A 17,968-nucleotide genomic window follows, 5' to 3' on the forward strand; every position below is an offset into this window, starting at 1 on the left:
CCAGCGTCCCTCAGCTCTTAAGCAGCCCAACAAGGGCACTGCAGGCCCTGCTGGTAAAACATTTACGGCCGGGGCGGTCTGACTGCGGAGCTTGTCCTCGCCACAACACCGAGCCGAGAGCCCGAGGGCTCCCCCCCCAGCCCCGGGGAGCCGAGGGGCGGCCCCAGCGCGGCCGGGCCGGGCCGGGCCCCGGAGAGGCGGAGCCGCAGCCACCGCATGGCCCCGGCGCGGCCTCCCCGGGCCCTGCCGGGGCTGGGGACGGTGCTGGGGGTGCTGGCGGTGCTGGCCGGGGCCGGGGCCGGGGCCGGGGCAGGTACCGGGGCAGGTACCGGGCTCCCCTCAGCCCGCCGGGGTGCGGCGGGGCCGGGCGGGAGATGGCGGCGGGGCCGCTGAGGGGAGCTCCGCGGCGGGGAGGGCCCGGGGGGTCGGGGCAGGGGGGGCCGGGGGCGCGGTGCGTTAATTAAATCGTTTAACAGGTAATTGAGGCTAGGTTGAGCTGCCTTACAGAGACAAGGCAGGTTTTGACCTGCAAAGAGCGTTTTCTCGTCCAGATCGCGTCTGTTTTGGACGCGTTCGTGCTGCTGCTCTGCGCTGTGAGGGCTGTGGCAGCGAGTGCCGAGCTGGGCTGGGACCTGCGCTGTCTGCTCAGCGAGCCAGATGATTCCCTCTCTTCTGATCTGTATTAATTTCCTTTATTCTGCTCTTTAATTATGTTCCTGGAGCACTGTAGGGCACATTTCACACATCCACAGAGAGAGGAATGTAGGTTGTGCGCGAGGGCTGGCTGCAGAAATCCTCTTTCAGGTGCATTTCTGCTGAGAGGTGCAGCCTCACGGCGAGGATCCTAGGGGGTCCCCAGCACCTCAGGAGGGTTTCACCAGCCCGCACCCATGTCCTGAGGCTTCTGGCACGCTGTCAGTGCAGCTGCCATCCTAACGGGTAGTGCCCGGACCGTGGCAGGGAAAACGATGCTAAAGGTACAAGCTGAGGAGTTAGGATATTTGACATCCGAACCGTTCTGGGGGGAGATGGGTGCGATTTCTGTAGTCAGCAGCAGTGTCATGTGCTGAATGACTCTTTAATATGTGAGCCTGTTTACCTGCTCAGACTCCCACAGTTGCATTCACCATTGGTATAAGCGCCGACTACAGTGGAGTTACGCCCACTCGTGCCAGCAGGGAATTTGGCCCAGAGGCCCGATTCCTGTGCCATCAAAACGTGGATAGAGATGCCAAGCTTTTACTGACTGCATTTTTAAAAAAAATCTCACCCTAGATTAATTTTTTCTCCCCCAAGGTGTTACTGTTTATTTTAGAGCCTGAATTACTTGATTAGAAGTGTCATTTGATTTTTTTTTTGTCTAAATCAAATTGAATGTGCTACCCTGCAGCATAGTTTTTACGTTCAATTATCTGCAAATTGCTTGTGATTCCCTCAGCATATACCAAAAAAGGGAGGAAAATTACACATTTGTCCTTGAGACGTATTTAAAGTTAACTTTCCATTCCCAGGTGAAAACTGTAGCGTCTTGAAAGAAGGGGATGTCATCCAGAAATGGGATGAAAACTGCTATTGTTACGTGCAAAACAGAACCTTGCACTTACAGTACATTTGGTCAACTGTAGAGGTAAGAGTCCCTTTGGGGGTCATCCAGATACACCCTACACTTCACATGAACTTCTCCCAGCTGAGTATACGTCCAGCTGGCAGGATCAGGTAGGAGCATGATAAAAATACAGCACTGTGATCCTTCAGTCTGTATGCAGTGAAGCTTGCTGTCCCTTTATTAAAAGGACATCAACCAGGCTTACAGTGTTCCAACAGGATGCCAAACAAACATTAACTTAGTGTTGCATCTTATTTTGATGCACATCTTTCCAACCAATGGACTGCTGTTAACCTCAGCAAGAAATCTTTTGCATCATGACACCTTTATACAGCTTCTAAATTTGAGGATAAACCACAGTTCTGTGAACCGCTTGCTTGCATCATCCCTCTTCTGTCCCTAACGTGAAGACTGAATTATTGTCTACAAGAACCATAAAAATTAGAATTGCTGTTCAGGAGAGGAATGAGGAAGAGTATAAGCATCCACAGTATAAGAACTAAAGATGTGTCAGATCGTTACCCTGAAAATTAGAAATGTGCTGCTGTTTTTTCGTTCAGCACAAAGAAACGTTTATTGATCAGCAAAACAATATCAAAGTCTCCTAACACTGGAAGCAGTAACAGGTTAAGGAACAAGCTGAGTGTGTCTGTTTGGTTCTTTTTTTTCCTGGGAAGAATGTTGCTGGTCAAGGGAAGTAAATAGTTCTACTCTGTGTCTGTCGGAGGAATTGGCTCTCAGATATGGAAGTGGAACACCTCTTTGTCCGTTCCCACGACTTTTTCCCTTGGGAACAGGCTGCAGATGTTTTTATGAATGGTGGCAGGCTTCAGGTGGTAGAGCCCTCCAACAGCAACACAAGCTTTCCTGGAGGAAATGCTTAAAAGCAGGAAGTCAAGATTTCTCCCAAAACAAATGGCTTGCTGATGCGTTGCCTCCTCCCCAGTAGAAGCCTGGTTTATTTATGGCATCACTTTTTTTTTATAAACTTTTTGTTGTTGTTGTCTAATATGCTGAGATCAAGAGCTCACAATGCAATAAAGTTCAGCAAGATCACCCCATCTCAGCAGATGGACATCTACACTATGGAATGGGGGTGTGCTAGGAACTAGCAAGAAACACCAGGTTAAGGAACAGGAATGTGCTGTATTTACATTTCTGGTTATGATGCCTTCTGTTTTCCCTCTCTCTCATCTGCCCCTAACATAAATATTGCATTATTTATCTACTAGAAAAGCAAGTACTATTTCTTAGGGTTAAAGAGGGGAATGGGAAGGAGTATGGATCTCCACAAAAGAACAAATACTGCAAGTTTTGTTAGAAATCTGTGCGGGGGCAAGTTTCATGGTAAAACCAACCCTCCAGAGGCCTGTGGATGGACTGAGGCCCTTAGATAGACCTTTGCTGACCTGGATTTCTCTGAAGCATGCTGTAAGGCCCAAACAACTAATTGCATACACTAAATAACCGGTATTAAACAACTTAAATTTGCAGTACCATTATGTTCTCTGGCGTTCCGTGGTGAGCCTCATTAGCATGTGTATGGCATAGATGCTGTGTGTCAGAAAAAGCAGCAACAAAAAAAAAAGCAGTGATTCTGAGCTATTCCTCTATGTATTTTGTTATTGTTTGATTTTAGGTAAAAATCAACAGCACAGAAACATTCAGGTTTGTGCCTACTTCAGAAAAAAGCAACTGTCGTAACTCAGAAACTGTCTTTGAGTTTGCTGCGTGTGCTGTTCAAATCTTCTGGAAACCAGAGACATCTACAGAAACTTTCCTAAAAATAAAACAATATGGAGAGGATATCTGCTTCAAAATACAGCCCCACGAGAAAGAACTGTACATCGTGAGTGTGAAACGAGAAAGTAAGTAAGGAGGCTTTCAGTTCAGATTACAGCTAGGTTGGTATTGTCACTGCACCTGAATGTACCATCTCTTTTTAAGAAGCTTGGCACTTTTCTGCTAATCTTTTATATATAACCAATGCTTTAGATTGTATAACTCTAAAGTCCATTTCTGTCTTTTTTCCCCTTTTTTAGTGCTAGATGGAAAGCTCTTGTTTTTGTTTGTAGCTGGAATTTTTCTGTTCCATTTTGCACACAGTCTGAGCAGGTGAGTACGAGCTGCTGTGTTTTCACCTTCTCTCCCAAAGTCTGTGCATCTTTGGTCTGTTTTACTGAGCTGGAGACACGATTGTCTGGGAAAGTGAAATAAGAAAACTGGATGTATATTTAAACATATATTAAAATTAATGATACTTCCTACCGTTTGTGCCTGGACAGACTGTGACACACCTAGGAGCATTTGTCAGGTAGCTGCATCTTGCACTGGGCGACACCAGGACAATCCTCAGCAGCGAGCAAGTGTGGATTCAGAACAATCCTCTCTCCCTTTTGTGGACGGGGGAGGTTGGCTGAATGCTAAAGGATGTCGCTTGCATCAAAAATGATGCCTTCCTGCAGGAAGAAATGCTTAGGATGAGGTCACCTGGGGCCTGGTCTGCCTCCACCTTCTTGCCAACCCTTCCTCATTGTTCTTTTGATGCGTGTCTTGCATAGCTCATCAGGGAGGATACTTACTGTTAGAGCAAAACACTTGGCCCATGACTTCAAAGCAAAATGAGTCACAAATTAATTGTCAGGAGGCACCTTTAAAACAAGCAGAGCAGCAGTATTTTTTATATTCTTTTAAGAGTTAACTAAATTATATTTTTAAATCAGATTTTTACCAATGCATAAGCTTAGAAAAACTTGCTTTTTCCTTTTAAATAAAAAAATAAGTCTTCTTACAGTACAGAACCACATTGCTATGTACAAGAAAATAAAGCAACTAGCAAGTCAATAAAACCAGAAAGCATGAGTGTTTAAAAAATAATTTAAAAACCTTCTAGTGTGTAACAATTCCAGTGCATTGTATAGCATTTGTTGGGGTTTTATTGTGTATGAATTTAAAATCTAAACCAGACCTGTTAACCATGTAACTACCACCTCTGACTTACAGCTGTGTTAAGTCCTTCCCGAAGATTACTGCTATCTTTACAAATGTTGGCATTTTTAACTAATTACAAGTTAGAAAATACTTCTCACCGTGTTCTCTCTTGTTCTTTTACAGGAATACCAAGTTCTTTTACCTTTCTGGAGCAATACTGGGTGTTCTTGCTCTGCTAGTCTTTGTCCTGTTGACGCTGAAAAGATTTATTCCAAGGGTAAATCTACATTTGCAAATAATAATAATAATAATAATAAAGGAAGTCAAGAGTCCAAGGCCAGATTCTGACCTTGCTCTGTTTTTGTGGCCAGGTAGCTCCCCTGAAATGAGTATAGGAGTCAAGTGAATATAATTAAGTCAGAATCAAGTTCTAATTAGCTGCTCCTGAGTTTAACAGGAGATTGTTGATGTAGGATAAAAGTTTATTCCAAAACCTAAATTATTTTTATTGGACTGGGGCTAAGCTTAGCTTTAAGAATATGAATCACTGTAAATCAGAATGTAATTTTAGTGGCAACTGAGATGGATTCTCTGCCATTCACCAGAGAATTCATCACAAGGCAGATGGGAACTGCCAGAAGCATAGTGGAAGTCCAACACAGATCAGAAACCCTGCAGGACTACCAAATAGCACATCTGGTTTTGCCTGTCAATTCACTTGCACACAACGGTCCTGATTCTGACAGATTTCTGTATTTTCCCCACTTATTTTTTTGTCAATTTTCAGCACAGCACCTTCTGGATATTAATGAGTGGCTGCTGGATGTCCTCTCTCTATGTTATTTTCTGTTTCAAAGAAAATATGGAGTGGTTGTGGTCCGAACACAGGAAATACTTGTTGGGTAAGAAAATTAAACCAAAATCCGCAGTGCATTTTTTGATAATTTGGTGGTTAGATCAATACCCATCTATTAAAAAAAAAAAAAAGTCAAGCAGCTCCTTTATGGATTACTTTTTTCTCCTGAGCCAGAGATGATGTAACATTCCAAAGGTTCCTAATGTACTCAGTGAGCATTTACTCACGTTGTATCATTAAATAAAGAGTTTGGTATAGTGGGCCAGTAACAGCTGTACCAGCAGATTTTGCCTACATTATTTTTTTCACTGATTTGTCATCACGTACACTTTCCCCGTGACAGGGAACGGGCAGCTATGATGGTTTTTATTTTGCTGAATCTGGGAATGGGACGCACAAATTGCTAACTGCAGGGGTTGGCAAATCTGTTGGTCTGGCACCTGCCTCGAGGTTCTTGCACTGCAGCTCCTACAGTGTTACCCAGCGGCTCTTCACAGATCACCCCGTGAGCTACTAAAACACAAAGCTCATAAAATTCAGTGCAAGTACCCGTAAGACAGCACAAGAAAGAGCAGGTTGTACTACAGCAGTTGCAAGCTTTGTCAACCAACCTCGTACAGTTTATACGAGTAGTTCTCATCTTTTTCTCCGTGTCATTCTTTCCACAGGGTATTTTCTGGCTGTTGGAACGAGCAGCTTTGCCACGTGCTATCAGCACGGACCCCTTACCAGTGAACTGAGCATAACCTTGTTCAGGTGGACGCTGCAATTAACAGCCTCTGTCTTGATTTACTGCGGTGTCACCATACCTCACGTTGCATATGCAATAATAGCAGTCAGCCTCTGCTCAAAAGGCCTGTGCTATCCCCTCGGTGCTGCTTGTCACATAGCCAGGTTTGTGTGTATTCGGGAACGTCCGGGTCCCTTTACCACCAGGAAACATTAGAGGCTAATAATGAAAAAAAAACTTACACTTTGGTAACGACTGGTGAATTTCTATTGCTAGGTTTTGTCTTTTTGTTGGTTTTGTTTTTCTTTTTTTCCAAATATAAAGCTACAATGGGGAAGGTTTAAATCCATAAGACACAGGAATTTAATTACTTTCCATTTGGCAGTTACAAACATGAATTTTGGTTGATAGACAAATGTGAGGGTGCTCTTAAGTACAAATGTAGCACCTTCTAGTTGCAGCATATGGCAACCTAAACATCTGTTTGGTTAGACTGCAGCAATACCACCTTGGTTTCACACATTGTGAGAAAATCTGCAGGTAACTTGTATTGAATCTCTCGTGATAAAAGCGAACCACCACCTTGGAAGTGTACGTTAAAAACCAACTGTCCTGTGTAGGCCAGATGGCTTTCAATGTCAGTGTAGAATTCAGAGACTAAAAACCCATTTCCACCAAAATACGGGTTCCTACTGATTTGAATATTTCAAGGTTGTCACCACAGATGTACGTATCTACCCTCAGTACATGCAAGCAATCAGTTATCCCTGTCGGGACGTTCTCCCTCCCATATTCCCAGTGCCCCCCTTTATGTCGTGGCATTTGGGATTGGAACTGCTTTCACAGTGTAGATCCTACTGTGCTAAGTATTTTGTTAGTAATATGGGAAGAACACATTTGCTCCTCCTTGAATGTAAAACATTTTTCATCACAGATGTAACACTCAAATGAAGGTCCTAAAAAGCCCTCACCATTTACAGCTGCTTGGTACTTTCAGCGATGACATCCAGATCAAAACCCTTTAGTGTGGCCTGTTCTGTAGCTGTGGACTGCTGCTGAACCTCAAAGAGCCAGGAGGAGGCCAAGGCTAGAACCAACATAGCCAGAAGAATAAGAAACAATTTCTTTTTTAGTCTTTGACGCGTTGTCTGAAATAGAGCACTACAAACAGAGCACTGCAAATCTCTCTTCAGACAATAAAAAGGCTTTTTTTTTTTTCTTTGTCCTGTTTTGAAGCACTAAACAAGTAGCCCCAAGTGGTGAGGCCATGATGCCTGACACACCGTTAAGAGCAGCAGATATATCAAAATTAAGAATCCTGCATTAATTATTAAGATCAATACGGATTCCACTGAGCCAGCAAGACTTGCCATTTGACCTGGACCAGGGCTGTAATTCATTCTTGCTTTACAGGGAAATAAGGAGGAAAGTTGAACGCTGCTGGTTGGAGCAGGTGTTTTTATACAGAGCTGAAAGTTTTATGGGCATCCAGCCCTTGCTTATCTTAACTCATCACAACATTTAAATTGAAAGCAGTCGACAGAAGGGAACAGAACATGGCACACTTTCTAATTGATATCTAATTATATTATACATCGCTATGCAGCAGCTAAAAAAACATCAGATTGTAAACATTTTGGCCTCAGACTACTCAGTTTTGTAATTTAAAGCAAGATTTAAGAGAAGCGATCTAGTAAACAACATGAACAACTCATAACAGACTTAGAGCATTGCTTATCTTCAAATTTACATATGCAGACGGGGCTTTGATTCAGCCCATGTCTCTGCGTAGACACATTTTGCATGTTTCACCTAAAAATGGCTGAGCAAGTAGACATCTATTTAATTCTGAGATTACAGTCCGTGCGTACACAGTAAGGACCTGATCCAAAGCTCTTTTGAAGCCGCATTCTCTGGAAGGCTGGCTAAGACCTAGAGTAAGCAGCTTGCAAACACGAAACCTGTTGTCTTCACGTTTTCATTTTAATGCAAGTATGCAGCTTTTCCTCTTACGAGGATAAACAGGGAGTCATTAAGGTTGGAAAAGATCACGAGGTCACGATTAATGCGTGTTAATAGCAGCCAGTAGAGAAAAATGATGGGCCATAATTATGAAGACTGCAGAAACACTAATTGATTTCATTTCATTTTAGAAAAATGAAGAACCGCTTGCAATCAAGAAAGTTAATGTTTAGATGGCTTACTGAAGAAGAATACCGAGAACAAGGTGAAGCAGAAACTATCAGAGCTCTGGAGGAGCTACGCTCGCTCTGCAGGAACCCCGACTTCCCATCATGGCTGGCAGTATCCAAACTCCAGTCCCCACATCGGTAAGAAAATTTGGCTTTTCTGAAAGAGGAAGCACGTTGCACAGACTCTGTTAGACAGCAGGCCCACAGGCTGCTTAGGTGAGTTCATCTTGCACGCAGTCAGACGTGGGGGTAGCTTTAGCCCCCCCCCCAAGTAATCCCACTAAAGATCACAGCCCATGTCTCAAGGATATTACTTGCTGGTGGTATAAAGCCCCCTTGGTTCCTCTCTGACCATAGATTGCTCTGGATTTCGTGGCATTTCACAGCTGGTATTGACAGCTTTCCCTAAAACTTCCAGTGCCCCTGCAAGTTCCTACACAGTGACCCAGACCAGTGCCTAACCAGTGAAATGCCCTTTTCTTCAGCATTTCCAGCAGTACGCTTTTACACGGTGGATAATTGGGGCAGGCTGAAGTATATTGCTCAAACATTTGCTGCATTAAGCCCTATGACTGCAGCTCTGCACAGCCAAGGGAACCTACTGCTTGAAACAGGAGTAGTGTAGAATATCTAAGGCTGAATACAGAGAAAATACCAGAACCTGCACCTAAGTATAGCAGGTGGTGGAGCTACTCCAGATACAGCTTAAGAGACAAACACATGTTGTGAAGGGAAGAGCCAGTAAACGCAGCCAGAAAATCTTCCAGGATACAGAATTAATGATAATCACCATATATTTCCTTCAAAATCAAACGCCTGAAGGTGTCAGGAGCACGGTTTCACCTAGTAGCCTGCTACAAAGGCTTGGCCCTTGCCACAGAACCCAATGTCACAATTTCAAGGGAGTCTCAGTCAGCTTGGAATTTAACCACTAACAAGCTAAAACTGATTTTGGAACCTTCATCTTTCTTGGACGGGCACAGAGACAGCCTCTCTGCCAGGTTTAGATTTAGATATAGATTTACTGTTAAACTGTTATTTTCTAAGAGGCTTGCATTCTGTAGCATGATTTGAAGACACAAAAAATGAAAACTCCCTACTCTAAAAAAATATCACCAAATGCACAGGACACGCAAACGAGACACATGTATTTTCTAGCCCTCATTTAGTTAATATTCTTACAAGTTGTTCACTGGAAGAATACAAAAATAAAAAGAACCAGAAGTTTGATTTGAAATTGAGCATCCCTTTAAGCTTCCACTAAAAGATGGCTCAGCACAAGGCAAACCTCTAAACCAGAGGCAGTCCAGCTCTGTTCCCCATGTAGGCTAACCGTGCTTCCACGGGGAGCGAGGTGACGCCATTCATCTCACAGGAATGTTAAGCCTAAATGTAAATTATTGATCAGTTTACCAGAACTGCAGAGTGTAGCTGCAGCTCCCTTTTCTTACATTTCTCTGATGCTGTCGACACTTACCCAGGTGTCAGAACTGCCGTCTGTTTCCGTGCGCTTGCCAGAAGCCTCCAGCTCCCTGCTGTATCTGCAGTGGAGTTGTCCACTGAAAGCAAGATCTGTGGCCAACTGAAATGTAGGAGCAGTGTTAAGCTCGCGCTGTGTTCAGCCAAACCTCCGCTTTGGTGTTGGCTCGGAGCAGCTGCAGCATTCCCAGCCCGCAGCTCAGAGTTCACCAAAAGCAGGAATTCTCTGGCAATCGCAGGCAAGCTTAGTTTCAGCTTGCCTGGAACACACAAGCAGCACCAGAAGTAAGGTGATAGCACAGGAATGTGGGAGTGCTAAGTTCCCACCAGTTTTCCCTTCATTAGCAATGTCAACTTACCTGAAATTCTAACAGCCTTTGTCTCAACTGTTCCACAGCTTGAATTTATTTTTAGAAGCTAAAATACCACCTAGCCAGTGATCCAAATGCTTACTCTGGGTTACCCCACGAGCACTGTCAAGATGAGAAAATGAAGTCAGGTCTTGCTTAGTCACAGGGTGGTACAGATGCCCTCTAGAAGGGCAGAAATTACTTACACAGGGAAGACTGAAAACAGAAAGGACAACGAGGCAGAAGAACGAATCTTCAGAGTCGTTGCCATCTGTTGCTTTTTACTCTCTGTTGTGCTCTCTGTAGCTCCTGCTACAACTTCCCCTGACCAGCATGGCCTGCAGGCATGTCCTCACAACGTCCCTGCTTCACTGGCAGCATCCCCTGCATTTACAGAGTGTGTATGCATACATGTACGTGTATAAATAGATAGAAAACCTTCCCAGCTCATCCCTTCCAAAATCCGTCAGGTTTGCAGGTTTTGTTCTGGGATCTCCCCACGTCTCGCCTGCAGAGACAAAGGCGCACGAGAAGGAGTACGGCTTCGGGAGCTTCTTCCTGGAAGAGCAGCTCTTCGACACAAGGGAGGAATCTGAGCAGGACGAGACAGAAAACTCCATCCATGAAGAAGAAGATGTGGATGAAGATGAAATACGTGAACAGATTTCATTTCCATACGCTACTGAACTGCTCTGAGTTTTGGAAAACACCCTAACAAGGGAGAAGGGGAAGAGGTATTGGTCCCAGGAGGGAAGACTGCAGACTAAGAACTCGTATCTGGTGATTTCTTGTGGATGCTGGGGGACAAGCAAGCATTTCGGACAGCCTGTTTCCTGTATCACTGATGTTGCCTGATTAGAGCAGCAGAAGGAGACCATCAAGCGAAAAGGATCTCATGCTATTGGTACCTAAACTAGGAAAGGAAACGTTGCTTCTTTTCGAAGCAAGTACCAGCAGCCGGCTGTCCCGCGGTGATGCCCTGCTTCACCAAGGATACTACCTCTAGTAAACACAGCATCTTTTGTAGCCCCGTTTGTTGTCCAGTCCTCTGTGCTGAGCACTTGAGGAAAGAAAGCCATTATTAGTGCTCTGCTTTTACTAAGTACCCTACATGGTAGCGAATTTAATAATGCTGTTAGTTTGCTGATAAACTATTTTTATTGCTCATCTGACTTTTCAGTGCTAAAGATCCAGAGTTGAGCAAGGTTCCTTTGCTCTTCTGGCTCAGCTTGTCTCAGCTTCATTTTGCGTCCCCCATTAGTTTTAAGTTCCTCTTACTCTTCAAAACCCTCTGCCTGAGCTTTTGCTGCTCTGCTTATCCTGTTTGTGGTCTCCCCGCTCTCGTTATGCTGTATGTTGTTCTTTCCATGCCTGTTTCTTCACACCCTCTCCTTCCCTCTTTCACAGGTCTCTCCACAGATCCTTTCTTCAGTCTTCTACTTCTCTCTCTCTGACAGCTGCAGGTGACTTAGGAGATTTCCCTCCCCACATACCTTGTTCTGTTGCTTTCCATTTCATCCTCCCCTCAGCTCAGAAGGTACTGCCCCCCGCTCAGCCCTTTGAGCAGCCTCGAAAAGGCAGCAGACACCGAGGCCGTTTGATCTGCTTGGATAACTGCTGTCAGCTGAGCTGCAGCACAGCAGCTGACCCACACGTGGCTCCACTCTCATCAGCATTCAACTAATTCAATACAAAGCAGAAAGTAATTCCTGGCAAAACCAGGAGGAAGGGAAACCTGGCTCCCACCTCCCTGCGCAGCCTTCTTTTGAACTTACACACGAGGCGTATGGGGAAGAAGAGCAAAGAATGGGGAGAGAGGGTTCAGACAGTGAGATGTCTTTCAGCCCCTGTAGCACACAGCACGAGGTTAGGGGATCTGTCACATCTCCTAGGTTCATCCACCTGCAGAGGTCATTTTCTCCTTCTGTTCCACAGACTATCCCTATCTTCCTCCGTCCTCACCCTGCTGTTTCCCTTGGCTGCCTCCAGACTGCAGGGAACACAAGGTCATTACTTCTCCCACCACCTCATCTTAGAAACCCACCAGGAGCTGCCTGTGGTGGGGAGAAGTTTGCTCTCCCGAGGGCGATTTCAGACCAGACCGTATTGGCGTTCGAGGGGATTTCTTTTCTTTGTGACGTGCCTGGTGCTGCAGCACGACCTCACCGGTGGTTCCCCACTGCCCGTCTCTGGACAAGGGTGAAAATCCACCACCTCCAACGAAGAAGTGCCAACAAGTGCTGCCCTGCCGCATTCCAGGAGCTCCTCCGTGTAGGCTGTGACTCAGATCCTGTGCCTGGAACTAGCACTGAGGCAGTCCTTCCTCGGTGACATCGTTACGAGGTTGCTTCATTTCAGAAAGAATGCTTCCACCGGACACTAAAGGGACAACGAACACCTTTTTGTGCCACATATTTATAAATACACAAATGCACAATCTATAGCGTATTTAAGGGAGAGAAACCCTGTCGAGCAGGTGCTCCAAAGTCCATTCACTTCTAACTCCACAGTATTAAAAAATAGATAGGCCACTAGCTTAAGAGTTCCTTGTAAGAGAGGCTGCTACTGCCAAGTGCACAGTTCAGTTACCACCCGGACTCAAATGTCAGGCTTGGCCAGGTGGGTCCTGTCACTAGGATGAAGTTGTTTTCGGTAAGAAGCAATTGTAAGGGCTACGAATTCCCATCCATGCAACTTGAGGCCAAGCAGGAGAAGCAGATTTATCCTAGAGGAAACCCACAATTTTTCTGGACCTCCTCTTTCTGCTGAGGCAGTGATTATCCTTTCATGAGTATAAAATATATATTTATATACGATAGCCAGATAAGATATTAAGGTAACATTTAACCTATGTGATGTATTAAATGGTAAAATAGGCTGTGTCATTTCTGATACTTTCCCTTTTGCTAAATCATTTAGAACAACACCAGACAAACCTATTCCAACAGGGAGGGAAAAAAAATCTAAACACCGTACAGTTTATAAAGTTCATCATTTGCCAGGGATAGGTCAATACTATCCAAAGTAGAGCAGGAAACCACTAAGCACATCCGAAACAGAAGTGCAGCAACATGCCAGAAAGGTGACTGCTGTAGTGGATAGCTGATACTGACCTTAAAAATCCTCCCAAGCCTGTTCCAATGCTGGAAGCGTTTCATCATTACCAAAACCTACCAGAAGCAACTGCTGTCATTTGAGCCCTTTGCCAGCAGTGAGTTTACCTGCACGGTGTCCTGCGAAGTATGGAATTACAGCGGTTCACTGGGACACTGCTGGCAGCTGGTGTCCAGAGCTCAGGCAGGAAGCCTGAGAACAGAATCCTGCTGTCAATCCACTGCCTTAACTATCACAGAAGCCTTTCTTCCGTAACAAAGAATGAATTGCAGTTATCTTATCTTTCATTGTTAATTAAAAAATGGTTAGAATTTCGTATTTATTTTGTATTGTACACTATACTTGATATACTGTATGGTACTTTAAGGGTTTTTAAGTAAAAGTATTTTTCAGCTACGTTGTTCTCCTTCCGTAAGCACTTACTCTCTCCAGAACAGCAGGACCGAAATGAGGGAGGAGCCACGCAGAAGGGTGTGTGCATATCCTGAAGTTTCCCCCATTGCTGCAGATTTAAAGCTGTGCGTTAGCTGTGGTAGCTTCAAAACCTTGCGCACCCGTCCCTGTAGGAGGCTGCCTCTCCCGTTCCTCCGCTCACGACAGACCCAAACTGCAACAAAGCCCAGTCTGTAAGATGACCAGTGAGGTCCAAAAGTTAGATGTGGGAACAAGAAAGCAGAACTGCCCCCGATGTCTCTCCCTGTCACAACGTTTGTGTGCATACCCGTTAAACAGATGAAATAATAAAAAATGAAGTTCCCTCTGTCTAAAAATAAATAAATAAATTCCAGGCAAATGCACCACTGTAGAGAACAGGTGCATGACTGCAAATATGTGCAGTTTATCAGAAATAGGAATTAGAAATATTTCCATGCAGGCTGGCACGACCTGCCCTTAGGAGCCTCCGCCTCACACTGCTAGGTGACCAGCGAAATCCAGCTTTGGCTTTCCCTCCTCTGCGTCCTGCCCACTGCCGCATCACGCTGTTGTGAGGTGATGCACACCGGTGTGCGTGCCTTACATTCTCCTCACCCCACAGCGGGAGCTTTGTGCCCACAGCCTGATTTTATCACGGGACAGATCTTAACACCGCACGAGATAGCAGCTGCCAGGTTCCAGGTTCACTGTCCTCCGGGGAGCGAACCTAGCAGGAGATAATTAGCACCGAATTGTTTCTCAGTTCTGGTGGTTATGCTCACTGCTGGCACCGTAACACGAAGACATGTAATAAAAGTTGAGATGGATACTATTAAATACATTATGGATAATTTATATTTCTTACCACGGTTTTTACAGTTTCACAAATATCAAAACCCAGGTGTACATGTCCATTTTGCAACATAGAATGACTCTACAATTCCCAAAAGAGCAGGCATTTCAAATAAACAATTCCAAGTGTAAACACAGTGTACAAGCTCTTCACCTCACAACCCAGGTGCTATGCAGGAGAAGCTGAGGTAACACCGTACAGCGTGAGCTCAACAGATGGTTGGTTTGTCTCGAGATGGTTTGTAGCATCCTTCCGTCCTCTCACCTGCTCAGCCCCTCGGTTCTCCCCCCAGTTATACAAACATACAATAAATACATTTCTGATTTTAAAGGACACTTTGACAAGTCATGAGGATTTACATGAGTACAGTACATTTAAGTTCAAGTGCAAAAAAAGTAATTAGTGGCTAGTCATCGATGTTCCTCTTCATTTTCTAAGGTGTTGGTCCCAGGCACCGCCAGAGCACGGTTTGGTCTAAAAGCACAGCTAAAGCACAGCCACGGCAGACCCCTTCAGCCAAACTAACTGCATGTCAAAGCGGGTGAAGCTGCCTACCCTCCTCCTGCTCAGCTGCTGCCATCGTCCTCTCCCCTTCCCCTAATCTTGCCCCCGCATCACCGCAGGGGCCGTGCAGCCCAACAGCTCCGAATCTCCCAGGAACGAGCTGTTGGGATGAGCAAACGAGCCAAAACGCTGTCCTGACCAAACCCCCGGACTCCTCCTCGTGCCCGGGGATCTCCCCCCAGCAGCAATTTTCACTATTCAGCAGCGAGTGAGCTGGCTGCAGTCGGTATTGAGAAGCATGACAAAACAACACAAAGTTTTCCAGTGTCTCGACGTCGGGCAAAGTTAATTTCCAACACGTACCGCGTTCTAGTGACGTACGTCTCCTCCTGAGAATCCCTCATTCGACTTGATTTCTGCGCCAACAACTTTGCCCCTGAAATTGTCATCATTACGATTTTTAGGTGACTCTCCCTCCCTCCTCCCTCCCCCCCCTTCCCCAGGCACTTAAAGCTTTCTTAATAAATAACCACAGTAACTACACTGCATTAAATAAACCGCTGTATAGATGATGAAATAAGAACAAAAAAAAAACAAACTGTGTCCATTGAAAACCTTGATCAATCTCAGGCTGTGCAATCTTGATCAAAGCTAGTCGTCTCAATACAACATCAAACTAAAATTACCCAAACACACACAACATACGCCCAGCTGAGGGGCTGCACGCACAGAGGTTAACTTCTTCACAAGCTTTCCTCCAGCTTTTTTGTTTCACTAAAACGTCATTTCAAAAAATCTTTGCTTTGCAGAACTAAACCTTTATCTCAAACAAGATAACGTAGCTTCAAAAAACATATTCTTTGAATATGCCTTACTCATTCCATCACCGCAATATGAAGATATGCTTGCTAAAGCTACTCTGTATCTGAGAAATCTTTAGAGAGACAGGTTCATGCTGTTCCTATATTTATTGGATCCAATATTTTTAATAGACTATGCAGGGAAACTCAGTTTCTCTCCTAAAAAGTCTTTTCGTTTTGTCTCCGGAACAAATTCAAAGGAGAAAAAAAAGAAAAAAAAAGCTGATCGAGTCAGACACTCTGGCCTCAGCGAGCGAGGAGCGGACTCCCCTTTTTCTACAGATTGCAAAGAAATCTCACAGCGCTTGACTGAGCTTTAGCACAGCAGCCAGGAGTTCTTCCTACAGTCAGATCCGGCCACGTCACTTCCCTCGACCACTCCAAACTGTTGGCTTCCCTGCTTGTGTCGCTCTGTGTAGTCCTACGAGTATTGTTGGTGGGGTTACAAGCTTGCAGTGCACCACGTTATGATCGTTAGGATGAAGGCAGTCCTACTTTTGAGCTCCTGCTCCAGCGTTCCCCAGGTGAGAAGCAGAAATCCATGCACTGCTGTGGGTGAGGTGAGCGTGTCTCAGGGCCCGGCGGCGGCAGGCTGAGCGGCGCCGTCTGCCTGGGCGTCGGGCGGCGCTGTCGGGGTCGAACAATTTCTGGGCTGCCCAGAATCTGGCACGTTTTGGGGTTGTCTCGCTGAGCTGGCTGATGAAGCACTGCAATTCTCATTGATTTTCTAAAGACAGGGGAAAGCACGGCGTGCAAGGAAGTAAGTACGGGCACTCACAAACACCGTCCCCAGTGGGCATCCCCCCCGATGCATTCAGGCACTTCTGGAAGCTCACAAAGCGCTCACTTGGGAAGCCCGCAACGGAACAGACCAAACTTAAAGAAGCAAAGCAAAAGTAGAGCATTGAAACCCAGAGGACACTGACAGCAAGCAGGCGGTCGCTTACCTTCCAGCTCTTTTCCTAACTGCACTTCCCCAAGAAGCATGCAAAAAACAAACTTGTTGTGTTTCAAGGGAAAAAAGCAATTAACTGGATTTCAGAGTTCAGACAAGACCATTACTTTGACCAAACAATTCTCTAAATTTTTTTTTCAAGCTCCTTACATACGGCTTGCCTGAATAGTTCCTTCCCTCCCCCAGCTACTGCTCCGACTTTCTCAATGGCAGAACATCCAGGCTATTCAAACAGGCCTCGTGAGGAGCATGAAAGCAAAATCAAACCCCAGTCACTGTCCCCAGGATCAAAACAACACCGATAAATTTCCTATTAGAAGACGAGCTATCTGTGAACGTTTGTTTTGCACTGAAGAACAGAGAATATGGCATGTACACCACTTTGCTTGGAGGATTAAAGAGCAGTAACAAAAATTGATCCAAAATCCTACAGAAAGGAGGAATAATTTTTGCCACCAGTCCCATTTTCTGCACACTACCTCTCCTTCCAAGTGATCTATTGAACAAGCTTAAGAGATTTGCACAGCCTTTTTGTAGTTTCAGTACTTTACCAGCGCCAGCTTTAGGGATCTGTGTGAAAGTAACAGCAGCAGTATTTTGGGGATGGCCAGTCCATTTGGGGAAGTGAGACAGAGGTAACAAGTGGATTTGGGAGGCCACAGCAGATGAACAAAATAATACAATAGGCGCATTGAATGTTGGCACAATCGACAAGAACTACTTCTGTATCAGCACAGCGTTTTTATAGGATGGAAAGAATAATGAAGAGATCGTGTTCTGCAGAGCTCCAAGAGGCATGACAGCCTGTTTGGCTGCTTCGCAATTCTCTGTGGAGTGGCTGGGTCGTGTCCAGCAGTGTCAGACAAATCCCTTTCAGACACCACACAAGGGCAAAACTTTCCTTTCCTGCAATGCCCATCGCATGCGCTCTCTGCTGCTGCTCTCCTCTGCCTTTTACATTTTTGCTTTGTACAAACCAAGACCCCTGAGGACAGTTAGCAGTGGGAATCAGCGGCTTGTCTGGACAGATTGCTTGGATGTCAGACATTCAGTGACACCTTTGGTGCCACTAAAACACAAACAGAAAAACCCAACTCTCTCCTTGACTTGGGGAAGTTCAAAAC

General features: G+C 45.2%; 2 protein-coding genes across 2 annotated transcripts in view; one reads left to right on the top strand and one right to left on the bottom strand.

The window, feature by feature from the left end:
- Window positions 1-216: 216 nt before the first annotated feature.
- Window positions 217-11,655, top strand: NEMP2 (nuclear envelope integral membrane protein 2; the record flags this gene model as incomplete). The annotated part of the gene is made up of 10 exons (XM_084289197.1): window positions 217-313; window positions 1,512-1,627; window positions 3,246-3,474; window positions 3,649-3,721; window positions 4,721-4,814; window positions 5,325-5,439; window positions 6,062-6,287; window positions 8,277-8,453; window positions 10,615-11,149; window positions 11,552-11,655. 9 exons carry the CDS (start codon window positions 217-219, stop codon window positions 10,838-10,840), a joined length of 1,353 nt encoding a protein of 450 aa, XP_084145323.1. The 3' UTR covers window positions 10,841-11,149; window positions 11,552-11,655.
- Window positions 11,656-16,378: 4,723 nt separating this feature from the next.
- MFSD6 (major facilitator superfamily domain containing 6) overlaps window positions 16,379-17,968 on the bottom strand; it is a 36,911-nt gene continuing 35,321 nt past the window's right edge. The window contains exon 7 of the mRNA XM_084289359.1: window positions 16,379-16,616. Within this exon, the coding sequence (XP_084145485.1) occupies window positions 16,461-16,616 (156 nt within the window). The 3' untranslated portion in view covers window positions 16,379-16,460. The remainder of the gene's footprint in view (window positions 16,617-17,968) is intronic.

The sequence above is a fragment of the Netta rufina genome, assembly GCF_964035555.1.
Source record: "Netta rufina genome assembly, chromosome: 6".
Taxonomy (NCBI): Eukaryota; Metazoa; Chordata; class Aves; order Anseriformes; family Anatidae; genus Netta; species Netta rufina.